We start from the raw sequence: 14,029 nt of genomic DNA on the forward strand, positions 1-14,029 counted from the left end.
TAAAAATAGATCTGGGAGTATATCCCGGAGGTAGAAGGGTTCCCAGGAACCCCAGCACCACCCAAAAAAAAAAAAAAAAAAAAGTCAAGTAAGCAAGGCTTTAAACTGGGCATCTGCATAGGTTGATCTTGCTCTATAAGCACAGAGGAGTAGGTATCTTGAAGGAAAAAAAAATAATGACCTTGTTTGGCATGCTTCATTTAAGTATTCTTAAATGACTCTTAGAAAGCAAGCATAAAGTGGCTGAAGAGGAGGGTTAAGATCTTACTTGATCTTAATTTTCCCCATGTATTCCCTTAAATGGCTTTTTATTAGAGTTACCACATTTTACCAAAAGACCATATAGATTTTTTCAGATATATATTACTCCAGAGCATACAGTTAGCAACCAGGAATCTCGGATTATAGATCAATGTAAAGGGCATGCTTAGCATGCACAAGGCCATGGGTTCAATCCACAGCACAAAATTAATAAATAAACAACAACCTGATCATAAAGCTATCAAAAGAAGCAAAGTGCTGGTAAGAGGATCAGATCACTGACCACACCTGTATAGATTCAGTCCAGTCCCTCTCACTGCAACTTGTGCTCTCTTTACCCCTTGCTATGCTGTATCCTGTGCCAAATCAAGTTAGTCACATGACAACAACTTAACCATTACAGCCTCAACAAAGTCAAATAATATCAGCTTATTGGTGAGAGAGGGAAAACTCAGTAAATTCAAATAGTCTTTTTTTAATTATTATCTGAAAACCTTCCAAAGCTATGATTTTTCTTTTCTGCTATGAAATCTAAGCCTCCATCATCTGAGCCCAATATGATGAATTGTAAAAACTGATAATAGAGTTTTTGTTTGTTTTTGGTGGCACTGGGGATAGAACCCAGGGGCATTCTGCTTCTGTGAGCTACACTCCCGGCCCGATTTTATTTCTTATTTAGAAACAGGGTCTCACTAGGTTGCTAGGAGCCTCCCTAAGTTGCTGAGGTGGCTTCAAACTGCGATCCTCCTGTCTCAGCCTCCCAAGTAGTGGAATTGCAAGAGTACACCAACACACTTGCCTCTGATATGAGGTATGAACGCAAAACTTTAAATTCTCAGAAGTTTTAAATGCCATAGATCTATACATTATATTTCTACACAAATTAAATTCATAATTATTTTGCTCTGTATTACAGAGCTGTCAAAGAATGTAGTTATAGCTGAAATATAAAAAGACAACATTGTGTAAATGGAGAGAGCAATGAATACTGGAAAAGATTCCTATATGTAAATCTCAGGTCTAATGCTTTTGACTAATGGATAATAATTTCACAAAATATTTCTTGAGCATTTCTTATGTGCTGGGCATAGAACAAAAGAGAAAACTAAAGATTTTTTCTTTTTCAAATTCCCACTCTTCAGAGTTTTCTTTCTGTTGTAAGGAAGAAAAAATAAATTGGAATATTATGCATACTATAGCAAAGAGTAACAAGAATAAAATTAAACTTAGAGGGGAAATAGGGGAATATTAGGGGAAGAACAAAGTATTTCCAGGTACTTTAGAGAGATTATAGTTAGAGCTTTGATTAATTCAATTTCAATTCTGAAAACCCTAATAAAGAACAGAAGAAAAACAAGAGGAGGATAAAAAAATTAGAAGAAAATTATTCCAAAACACTGTCACAAAATCCACTATATTGGAAAAAAAACTCATACTTCCTTTAGGAAGAGCTACATACAGTGCATTCATGCTTTCAACACTAATTCTCTTCTGTTCTCCCTTTAGAAATAATACTAAAGGACACACTTACTGTATATCCATTAAATACCTAATTTCCATACATACCTGATACACATAGAAAAGAGGCTATTAATGGTATCTTTAAAAATTGTTATATAACATATATAATTTAAAATTGGATTATAAATTGATGATTTAGAAATCAATATTCTTTTTGGTAGAAAAATAATGTCTAATATAGAAGGACCATAGTCCAAACAACAAAGGCCCACTTACTCAGGAAAGACCCCTGGTTTTCAACCCAAACAATCCACCAAAGTCATTTATGGACTTTTTTTTTTTTTTTAAGATGTTTATGCCCCATCCCCAGAAATTCTATCCTACTGATTTTGATGAGGACAGGAGTCTATACAAACATGATTTCATAATTAAGAACAGATAGTATAGATTATAAGCTATAGAAGGTAGAAATCATTCTGATCTTGTTTGACAACACAGGGCCCAACACATATTAGGTGCTAGAAGTGAGTATGTATGAAAGAATGAGGTTGTCAGGAGTACAATACTATGGCAGGCATTAATTAATTAATGAGCTATCCTTGTCCTCCCTTCTATACAGGCAAAGTCTCTGTTACGGTTTGGATCTAGATTGTCCACCAAAGTCTACTGTACTCAGAGGTGGGGTTTGGGGAAAGTGTTTAGGTCTTAAGGGCTCTGGGCCCCACCGGTGTACTAATCTATCGATGGCTAAATGGACTACTAGAAGATGGGAGCTACTTGGAGGGAGTAAATCATTGGGGGGCATGCCTAGGAAGGGTTCTCTTCTCCTTGGCTCAATCCACCCCACCTATTCTACCCCATCTCAGTTCATTCCGCCCCGCCTACTTCACCCCAGCCCACCCAGCTTCCTGGCTCTCAGGAGCCCAACAGCTTTCCTTGACACCTCTTTCTACATGATGTTTCTGCCTGGCAGCCGGCCAATTATAGATCTGACCTCTGAAACCATGAGCCAAAATAAATCTTCCTTCCTCTAAGTTGGTCCTATCAGGTATTTTGGTCACAGTGATGAAAAGCTGACTAACAAAGGCTCCCTCCCTAAAAACACCAGTCACTCCTTGGTGCTGTCACAGTCCTCTCTTATAGTTGTTCTAGAGACATGCATTAAATTTTTTTTTCCTAGTGGGTTCCAAATAAAATGTTTTCTTCCAGATAGAGTTGGTGAACCATGTTCTCACAAGGTTGCTTTCCCTTCTTGGAGGCAAGATCCCTAGAGTAAGCACAGTTGTAGAGACAAGCCTGTGAAGGAACACCCTCACTCTACCATCAAAGAGAAGGTCAGAAAATGCACGGGACCTCGTATGTGCGGGGCTGCTGCCCCCACCTGCAACCACCTGTCTGCCATTCCCTCATGTGAGATAAGCCACTGTTTTCATCCCAGTAGTGGCTGCAATGGAAGGGAAATGCAGAAAGCACTGTGTGGGAATAGGTGAGATATTGGGGAGAGCCAGGCATCACACTGCTGTAAACCTAGGGGGTTCCAGGGCCGGACTCTGCCATCACCATCACCGCTTCCTCTCTCAAGGGTTGCTCAGCAGCTTCTCACAAACATACCTCCTGCTCCTTTCAGGATCACTACCAGCCAGAACACACTCCTAACTTCTCCAGACACCATACCTAGAATAGAGCCTTTGTGGAACTTCTTCCTATGTGTTTACTGTTATAAGCAGAAAAAAGAAAATGGACAGGAAAAAGTAAACTACTCTGTAAACCCAAAATCTTCAAAAGCACTACAATAAAATTTAGTTTCTGGCTGGGCGTGGTGGCGCGCTTGTAATCCCTGCGCTTGGGAGGCAGAGACAGGAGGATCCCGCAGGTTCGAAGCCAGCGCGCGCGCTGTCTTAAGAGACCCTGTTTCCAAATAAAAATGTAAAAATAGGTCTGGGAGTGTAGCCCGGAGGTAGAAGGGCTTCCAGGAACCCCAGTACCACCAAAAAAAAAAAAAAAAAATTTAGTTTCTGGAGCCAGGCATGGTGCCACACACTTGTAATCCCAGTATTTGAAAGGTTGAGACAGGAGGATCCTGGTTCACAGCCAGCTTCAGTTACATAGTGAGACTCTCTGCAACTTAGTGAGACCCTTTTTCAAAATTAAAAAAAAAAAAGAATGAAAAAATAGGACTGGGGGTGTAGCTCAGAAGTAGAATGTCCCTGGGTTCAATCCCCAGTACCGCTAAAAAAAAATTTAGTCTCTGATAATCGGAAAAAGAAGCATTGAGTTATATGTATCTTCAAATTTGATTTGATTCTCTATGCATCCCTTTTATTTTATTTTTTGTTATATTTTTATTGGTGCATTGTAGTCATACTTCTTAATGGAATAAAAGATGGTAGAGGCATAGATGAACACATCACTCAATTAGCCCTTACCCAACTCGCACCCCCTTCACTCCCCCCCTCCCTCCTTCTCATGTCCGGCTGAGTGATTGACTTTGATATGTTTGTAAATGTAGATCATATACATTAGGAAATTTCCTTCTCCCCCCTCCTCCCATTCCCCTGAGTTAGGTCACCTTATTTGCTCATTTATAGTTTCTCCTTCTTTATCTAGAGTTCGTCCTATGACCCATTTTCTCCCTAGCTTCTGCATATTAGGAAGAGCACTCAATTTCTTACTTTTTGTGACTGACTAATCTTACTTAACATAATATTCTAAAGTTTCATCCATTTCCCTGTAAATAAAATAATTTTGTTCTTCTTTACGCATGCCTTTTAAACAAGAATCTCCTCTACTCTTTTGAAATACAGGAAGAGATGAAGAACATGTGTTTTTTATCCCCAGCTTAATAAAAGAGCAAGGTCAAATTCTCAGAGATAATGATAGTTGCTCTGTAGGATAAAAATAACTCATATGTAGGTTCCTTGACAAAGTAAAGAAATCTAAAACAAAGTGTCCATTGGCCTTAAGAATTCAAATTCAACTAACTATAAGACAGAGTCTGGAGATACTTGATTTGTAACATTAATTACAACTCACACAGAAAAGGATCACTCTGAATCTCTAAAAATCTTGAATCATCCTACAAATCATACATACTGGCTGGTAATTGTGTAAACCACCAAAAAAAAAAAAAAAGAAGAAGAAGAAGAAGTTTACGGAGCACTGGAAGTCAATCTTTAGCCTTTGAGTGCAGCTTCAACATCCTCATTTATTCTTAATCTCCAATTACCAAACCCCCAACACACACATGCATGCACGCACACGCACACACAGCATCAAATGTTAACAAATGTTAAACTATCCTCAAAATAAAACATTTGAGAAAGAGGAGAGACAAAAGACAGGGAAAAAACTATTATCTTTGAATCTGTATCATCACAAAGGATATATCAAGTTCCCAGCTAAAGGTCTGACATGCTAGTGATAGCTAATATCAGTTATTAATACTAGTAAACTATTTTACTAAGAAAGTAGGGTAAATTAAAGACAATTTTATATTCCTCAACAGAATACATAAGCTATTCAAAGCACCAATTTAGCTGGTCATGGAAGCGCACGCTTGTAATCCCCACGCTTGGGAGGCTGAGACAGGAGGATCGCACAGGTTCGAAGCCAGCCTCAGCTACTTAGTGAGGCTCTCAGCAACTTAGTGAGACCCTGTTTCCAAATAAAATATAAAATAGGATTGGGAGTATAGCCCAGAGGTAGAAAGCCTCTGTGTTCCACCCCCAGTACCACAGAAAGAAAGAAAGAAAGAAAGAAAGAAAGAAAGAAAGAAAGAAAGAAAGAAAGAAGCACCAATTTACTTTTTCTTAAGGTATTAACAAGCTAAAGACTCTAATTACTTGATTTTAGATTAGGAACTGCTCTTAGTTCCATTCAAATCTAATAATGCAGAAAATTTAAGTAAAAAAAAAAAAACATGAATTCTGGTAACTTGAGCCCCACATAACTCTCCTGCAGACACAATTTACACTAACCACTGGCTTTATAGTACACTACCTGAAGTCTCAAATTTCCTAAACCCCACAACTGAGTATTTTGTAAGTATAAAATGGGGACAAAGTGTAGGTTCTTCAAACCTCTAAATGCTTCTTTCCAATAAATAAATGCTAACTCTCCAATTATAGGACATGTCTCCTTAAAGACATGTCTTTATACACTGTTTTCTCTACATGGTATGATTCCTTTAACATTCCCTTCAAGCTCTATGAAAAAGGCAGAGGACTCTTAGGGCAGTGAAACAACCTGTAGATTCTACAATGGAGGATACAAATCATTATACATTTGTTCAAATCCACAAGATACACAATACCATGAATGAACCCTAAGACTACTAGAGAAGAGGAAGGGGATGGAGGGGTTACAGGAGGAAGTGAATATGTATTATACACATGTATAAATACACCACAATAAACCCATTTTGTATAATTAATGTACATCAATAAAAAAAGAGTGAACCCTAATGTATACTATGGACTTTTTCATTACGATGTGTCAATGTAAGATGAGCAAAAGCGCCACTCTGGAGGGGATGTTAATAGTGCAGAAGGTTACACACAGGAGGGAACAGGGGATAAGAAGGAAATCTCTCTATCCTCCTCTCAATGTTGCTGGAAACTTAAAACTGCTTTTAAAAGGAAGCACTTGGGTATTTGGGTTTTTTCCCCCCACTGGGTTTTGTTGGGTTTTTTTGTTTTAAATAGGCACAGCAGCCGGGCATGGTGGCGCGCGCTTGTAATCCCCGCGCTCAGGAGGCTGAGACAGGAGAATGTCGCAGGTTCGAAGCCAGCCTCAGCTACTTAGTGAGGCTCTCAGCAACTTGGTGAGACCCTGTTTCCAAAAAATTATATAAAATGGGTCTGGGAGTATAGCCCAGAGATAGAAAGCCTCTGAGTTCCACCCCCAGTACCATAAATAAATAAATAAATAAATAAATAGGCACAGCAAAGTCATTTATCAATATTGTTATGCTGCACCATCTGGACCCAAAAATTAGAAGCAGAGCAGAAAGTAAAGGTAAAAAGAAAAATGTAAATCCAAGTGTGGTGGTGAGTGCCTATAATCCCAGTATTTGGGAGGCTGAGACAGGAGGATCACAGGTTCAAGGACGGCCTTCAAATCTTAGTGAGGCCACCAGCAACTTAGTGTAACAGTGTTTCAAAATAAAGAGTTGGAGTGTAGCTTAGAGGTAAAAAGCCCCTGGGTTCAATCCCTAGATTGAGGGGAGGGAGGGAGGAAAGAAAGAAAGGAAAAGAGGGAGGGAAGAAAGAAAAGGAAAGAAGGAAGGAGAAAGGAATAAAACATCTATACCCACAAAATTCATATTATACCTGCCATATCAGACACTCACAATTAGAATGCCAAGACATGTTAAATGAAAGAAGTTGCTTACATTTTTCCTGCATATGCCATAATAAGGAAATATCACTATACTGGTATTTTATGATGAAAAGCATATTAAAATATAACCTAGAGACCCATTGTGAATGATTCCTACTTATTTTAATAGAGGCTGCTCATGATTAAGGATTTCTAAGAAGGATGCTATCTATCTCAAGAAGAACTAAATTTAATTTTAGAGAAGTATTGAAATATAAAATAGAATGAACCTAAACCTTAGCACTTATCTGCTAGACAACTGAATAGCTGAAATCACTTCTAGAGAAAAGAGAGATCAATTCCAAAATTTTTTATCATCTCGTTTTCAACTTGTTTAAACGTTTGAAGATTCAAATGTCAAAACATCTTAAAATTAGTGAAGTAGTACTCCTGGAGCCCATAAGGAAATATTCCCAGCTCTATGATACAATTTTTCAACTGATATACCATGTTTATGCGATATCACTTAAAAGTCAATGCAAAATAAAAGGTACCATTTTGTTGTCGCCAACTATTACCTTTCCTTCCAAGACAATACCATTACGTAAGCTGCTATCGTGTTCTCGCCACACACACGGTAATAAATGCGCTGCTTCAGATGGGGTAGGCAAGACACGACTGTCCCCAAGACAATGATTCTTTTTTACCCAAGAAAATCAGTACAGTAAATAACTTTTCTTCCCTTTGAGACAATCACAGTGCTTGAGGCTGCTGCAACACAAAAACAAAATATCTTCACCAATGTCTCCAAACAGTCAAGCTGAAAATCTAAGCCAAAGTTTCATTTAACAGCCTGTCAGTTTTTTGATGTGAAGCTAATGAATTCAGTGGCAAACAAATCCATCAAACCCAACATCAAAACAACCGCACTTCATCCCACCAAACAGAAAAATGAAATACAACCTGCGGGCCAGCTCTTTGATCCAGCCCGGCCAAGAAACAGACCTGTGAGTGTCACTGCAGCGCCTGCACAGAAGTAATCATGGACTCCATTTCCCCACAGAAGGAAGAGTGCTCCAGAAATGGGAAACAGTCACCTCAAATATGCACCGAGGTCTGACTTCAATTGCTAAGCTATCTACTGCATATTTTCAAATCTCCACAAGGGAAAAAATAGCATTGGACTCTTTGATGTTCAAAGAAGTAAAGATTCCTAAAAATAAGTAATAGATGTACATCCAACTAATACTACAATTTCACAAATGGAGGTTTATTAAAAGCCCTTCTACTCTTCATGAAGTCTCTCTGGAGACAGAGAAAACCTGTCCTTCTCTGTGAAACCCCAATGTCTGTGGTAGAGCAGGGACTCTCTGAGCACTTCCCAGCCTGAGCCCTGCGGAAGGCAGGAGAGCGCCAGGCTACCTGGGATATTGCCCTCGGTATTTCTCAGTAATAATCTTATTCAGATTAGTGAAAAACTACACAAACACCTTCTTGGGAACATTGTTCCTGCTAAACACAAGCCCCTTTGTTCTGGAAATGACCCTCATTGAAAAGAGAAGAAAAAAAGGAGAACGGTAATGGCCTGGAACATTGATTGAGACTTTAGAAACAAGAGTGGTCAAGCTAAGTTGCTATAAAGGCCAAGAGGGAAATGTCCCCTCACTTCTACCTGTTTTCCCCTGACCATCTTTATAACCCACACACATCAACAAAAAAAGTTGACATGAAAAATTAAGCAGTTTGAATGGATACTGTGAAAAAAGAAAGGAATAAAAACATAGGTACTGGACAGCCGGGCATGGTGGCGCACGCTTGTAATCCCAGCATTCAGGAGGCTGAGACCTGGAGGATCTGGGTCGTGGACAGCCTCAGCTACTTAGTGAGGCCCTCCACAACTCAGTGAGACCCGGTTTCAAAATAAAGAATAAAAAATAGGGCAGGGGGTGTAGGGCAGGGGGTGTAGCTCGTAGGCCAAATGCCCCTGGGTTCCATCCCCAGACCCGCAAAAAAACACACACACATAGGTACTTAATTATCCATAAAATTCAATGATTTAGTTGGTGATATCAAACCTTCAATAATTTATACAAATGTGGAAATGGTATTGGGCTTGGCACAAATAATGGAATGGGATTTCCAATCAACAGTTGCCACATCTTAAAAGCAAAAACGTTTCCTTAATAAGTATGATATATCAGTAGGTTAGTGCCAGATTTCAAATAAAACCCACAGAAGGCTTCTCTCTATTCCTATTACAGGAAGTAAAGCAGCCACAGACGAAGGAAGCCACCCTTGAAACCCTATGAGTACCAGCTCTACTCTCAGCTCTGTTCTCATGGATTGGGTTATTCCCAATTGATTAGTTCATAGAAACATACACAGTGCCTGCACTTAACAAACAAGCTCTCAGTAAATGGAGCTTGGTCCCCATCTAAAAGCCACTTGAAAGGAGAGAATAGCTTCTACTAACTAAAGCCTGCTAGATTATGATCAAAGATCACCTACCAGGAAAAACTCGGGTTGTCTTTTCTAAACATAGTTATTATTTTAGTTAAAAATAGCCTTTTAGCTGGGCATGGTGGCACACCTATAATTCCAGTACTTGAGTGGCAAAGACAAGAAACTATAGGTTCAAGGTCACCCTCAAGAACTTAGCAAGACATTGGTTAACTTAGATTAAGTCTCAAATATTGTTTTAAATGGAAGTAGCTGGGGACATAGTGGGAGAATGCCCATAGGTTCAATTCCCAACACCACAAAAGTGTGTGTGTGTGTGTGTGTGTGTGTGTGTGTGTGGCCTTGTATAACAGTTATTTTCTGAATCAATGAATATGAAATTTTACTTTGTAATATATAAAATTGTTTCATATTGTACATATGAATGAATTACATACATGTATGTGTTTGCAGACCCCATATGCTACATCTCATTTATAAATCAATGCTAGAGCCACAAATAGGTACTTTATTGAGTACTTTCACTCAAGTCACCCCATGTGACAGGTAAAGCAGGTGGCATTCCCTCAACCCATGCCATAAATTTGAAAAGGTGCCAGTATTTTTACAATAATTATAAAAAGCTTAACTTGTCTTCACTTGTGAATAATGACTTTTTTAAAGTTACTTATCCAGACATGGTGGTGCACGCTTGTAATCCCAGCACTTGGGAGGCTGAGACAGGAGGATCATGGTTCACAGACAGCCTTAGCTACATAGTGAGGCCTTCTGCACCTTAGTGAGACCCTGCTTCAAAATAAAAAAATAAAAAAGTAGGACTGCCGGGCGTGGTGGCACACACTTGTAATTCCCGCGCTTGGGAGGCTGAGACAGGAGGATCGCATGGGTTCAAAGCCAGCCTCAGCTACTTAGTGAGGTTTTCAGCAACTTAGTGAGACCCTGTTTCCAAATAAAATATATATATATTTTTAAAAAAAAAAAAAAAAAAGGTCTGGGAGTATAGCCCAGAGGTAGAAAGCCTCTGGGTTCCACCCCCAATACCACCAAAAAAAAAAAAAAAAAAAGTAGGACTTGAGGGTGTAGCTCGGAGGTAGAATGTCTCTGGGTTCCATATCCAGTACCACAAAAAAAATTTTTTTAATTAAAAAGTAAAGCTATTTATCATTTAGAATAAACTGAGGAGCCAGGTGTGGTGGCGCATGCTCGTAATCCCAGCATTTGGGAGGCTGAGACAGGAGGATCACAGTTTGCAGACAGCCTAAGCTACTTACTGAGACCTTTTCCAACTCAGTAAAGCCCTGTTGTTTGTTTGTTTGTTTGTTTGTTTTGTGGCACTGAGGATAGAACCCAGGGACATTCTACCTCCAAGCAACACCTCCAGCTCTATTTTTTATTCTTTATTTTGAAACAGGGTCTCACTGAGTGGCAAAGAGCCTCACTAAGTAGATGAGGCTGTCCGTGAACTGAGATCCTCCTATCTCAGCCTCCCAAATGCTAGGATTATAGGCGTGTGCCACCATGCCCCACTTCCCCTGTTTCAAAATAAAAAATAAAAAATAGGGTCAACTGTGTAGTTCAGAGAGAGATGTCCCTGGGTTCTACCCCCAGTACAAGGCAAAAAATTAAGACAAACTAATAAATATGGGCATTCCCCAAGCTAAAATTCTATTTAACATTAATTTATAACTAATCCACAGATTACATTAGTCTTGAGAAAAAACATAAATTTGTATACAATACACATGCTTTTCCAGTGATTAAAAACTATATATATATATAATACATTATCTAAAAATTAGACAAAAATCAAAATATGTCAAATAATAAAAGCTACCAAAATCTGAAAGTGTGAAAATTATTAAATAGGAATAACCAAGATGACAAAATTAAGGATATAATTTTAAAAAGTATAGGATATTTTAATGAAAAGTTCAAAATTATCTGTTACAAATATCACCATAAACACATGTAATTAAAACCATTTTAAGTTAATTGTCAATAGTTGCATTACACCATCGAATATTGTGTGCCTAGTAAAATAAAATACCCAGAACTAAACAAAACAGTCATATTCTTTATGAAATTAAATGAGTAGATATTCATATATCTAGGTTTTACTCCTCACAACACATCTTTAAAGTAAAGGGGTATTTATAATTTATATATGAATAAGAAGTGATTACCTTACATTATTATGGCTAGCCAGAATAAGAAAGTTGGGCTTTTGAGCCCTGCCTCATCCAACATGCTGCACTACTTCACAACACTACAACCATGACAGTTTTGTCCATCGGGTTTCAGAGAGGACCACCTCTCTCTTTTAGTCTCACATCACTCCAACTCTCCTTCCAAAAGGAAATGTGGAAACACAACCTCAACACTCCTGGCTTCTCCCAGAGAAGCTGAAATGCACTGCTCCGGCCAGTAACACAAACTAGATCCAAACCCTGTGCTAAACAAGCACCATGCAACTGTTCTGGCAACAATGAACAGCTGCGACGGCTCACTTGTTATATCAATGATTAAAGATGCAAGCAGTAAAATAACATCTTGTTACAACCTCATGCCTAGGACACTGTTCCAACACAGATGCAAGTACTACATTTCTGTAAAAACACTGAAGTAGCTGGCCAAGTTAAATACATCGAGTTTTCTATTTTTTATTAGGCTTATTATAATACATGAGATGAATAATGAGAAGCAGTTCTGTTCTTCTATCTAAATTACCCTCATAAATAGAAATTACTCAGAACAGAAAAACTTGTTCTAAACGCAGGGGCTTTATGTCAAAAATTCACTCAAATGCTTCCTGAGCTGCCAAAGGGCTATAATTTTATTTATATTTTAATATGTTATGCAATTTTCTAAATACACATGAAAATTAAACCTAGAGTTATCTTCACTGAATAAATTTCTAAGTTTACCCAGTAGTCTCATTGCAAGTTTCACAATGTAGAATGATAGTATTTGGTCTTACAATATATTTATTTGCCAAGATAAGGTCATATAAGCTTTATCATTTTTTCAGTGAAATTTATGTTAACTTTATGTACTGTTAAAACACGGTTTTATTCATTTAGAAGCTATCCTCTGCCAGCCTGCACCTCTGCCTTAAAAGCCACAGGAAAGGAAGCAAACCTAATAGAAACCACCATCACTTTGAAGATGTCCTCTATTTATCACCTCAGGGGGAAAGTAATTAAACTCAATAGAAGTTGTTACTTGTGAATGAAAATACACAGTATGTGAACTAAATTAAACATACTGGGCAAGAGATACAAAATTTTATACCAAATTTAACGTGAAAAAATATATAAAGTATGTTCTACGTTATTATTTTCAAGAAATCCATTTCTGCACTTAGGGCAGTTTTAATCATTTTTCCCTTATCACCTTCTCCCAAACTCTTGTTGTTTCAACTTTACCAGTCACTTCCTTCTGTAAATTGTTTTCTAAGCCACAGCCTGAACTCTAACAAGGACAAACGCAAGTTTACCTAAGCTGGAGCTACTAGAAAATCTTGCAGAGAAACAACCAGTGGCCTTACGAGAAAAAGTAAATATCCACTAAATAAAATTACCTATATCAGGGTAAATTGTTCCATATTAATCTTAAAACAGAAAAACATAGCTATGTAAAATAAACTTATCTAGTCTGAAATAAATTACTATAGTGAGAAGCACACAGTATGAATGATAAAAAAAAATGCTACACATGATCTTAGTTTTCCCACTATAATAACAAAAACACACATTTAATTTATGCTTCATTTTTGAAGCATAACTTACCAATTTAGCAACTTTTCCATAGTCAATCCATCTGACAGTAGCAAAATTTGTAGATTCTGCACAGTTGAAACCATGATTGAAACCAGCATGATAGCCATATGGGAACGTGATCATAAATTCACCCGCTTCCTGAGTGATCTGCAGGGTTGAAAATATGTAATATTCTCTACTAAAGAGACTTTCCAAATTGTGAGTACAATTAAAATACATTTTTAACTTTAAAAAATCATCTTAGTATTAGAGTGACATCAATATAAGAATAGTTCCCCAAGATTATTGATCTTTTAATAGTGTTTGTTCAGGAATCCTTGAAAGGGATATTCTAAATAGATTGTGACCCTCTTGACAGTTAAATTCAACCATTCAACTTATAGTCAAAGATATTATATCTAATTTGAAAATGTCTACATGATTAGAAATAATCTCTTCACATGAATGATCAATATGTATCTTTAAATTTGCATTATTAGATATATACATAAAAGAGATTATCACAACTGGCATGTCTGAAGTAAGAGTTGTATTAAATTTGATAATGCGTGCTGGACAGGCTATATTATGAATTCCTGTTGGTAGTATTCACCCCAATTATGCTTTCATAAAATTTAGAAAACATTCAATTAAGCCAGGCATGGTAGCCCATGTACCAAGTCTCCCAAGTACTGTAATCCTAGTACTTGGGAGGCTAAGATGGAAGAATCAGAGTTTTCAACCAGCCTCGCACCTTAATGAGGCCATCT

The 14,029-nt window shown here is 37.7% G+C and overlaps 1 protein-coding gene across 2 annotated transcripts in view; it reads right to left on the reverse strand.

Annotated features, from left to right (window-relative positions):
* Positions 1–14,029, reverse strand: part of KDM4C (lysine demethylase 4C) — a gene marked incomplete at both ends in the record, with an annotated part of 355,445 nt that overhangs the window by 258,297 nt on the left and 83,119 nt on the right. For both annotated transcript variants that reach the window (XM_080708835.1, XM_080708836.1), the window contains one exon: positions 13,290–13,427. In XM_080708835.1, coding sequence (XP_080564961.1) covers positions 13,290–13,427 — 138 coding nt within the window. The remainder of the gene's footprint in view (positions 1–13,289; positions 13,428–14,029) is intronic.

Source organism: Muscardinus avellanarius, assembly GCF_963383645.1.
Source record: "Muscardinus avellanarius genome assembly, chromosome: 13".
NCBI classification, from domain to species: Eukaryota; Metazoa; Chordata; class Mammalia; order Rodentia; family Gliridae; genus Muscardinus; species Muscardinus avellanarius.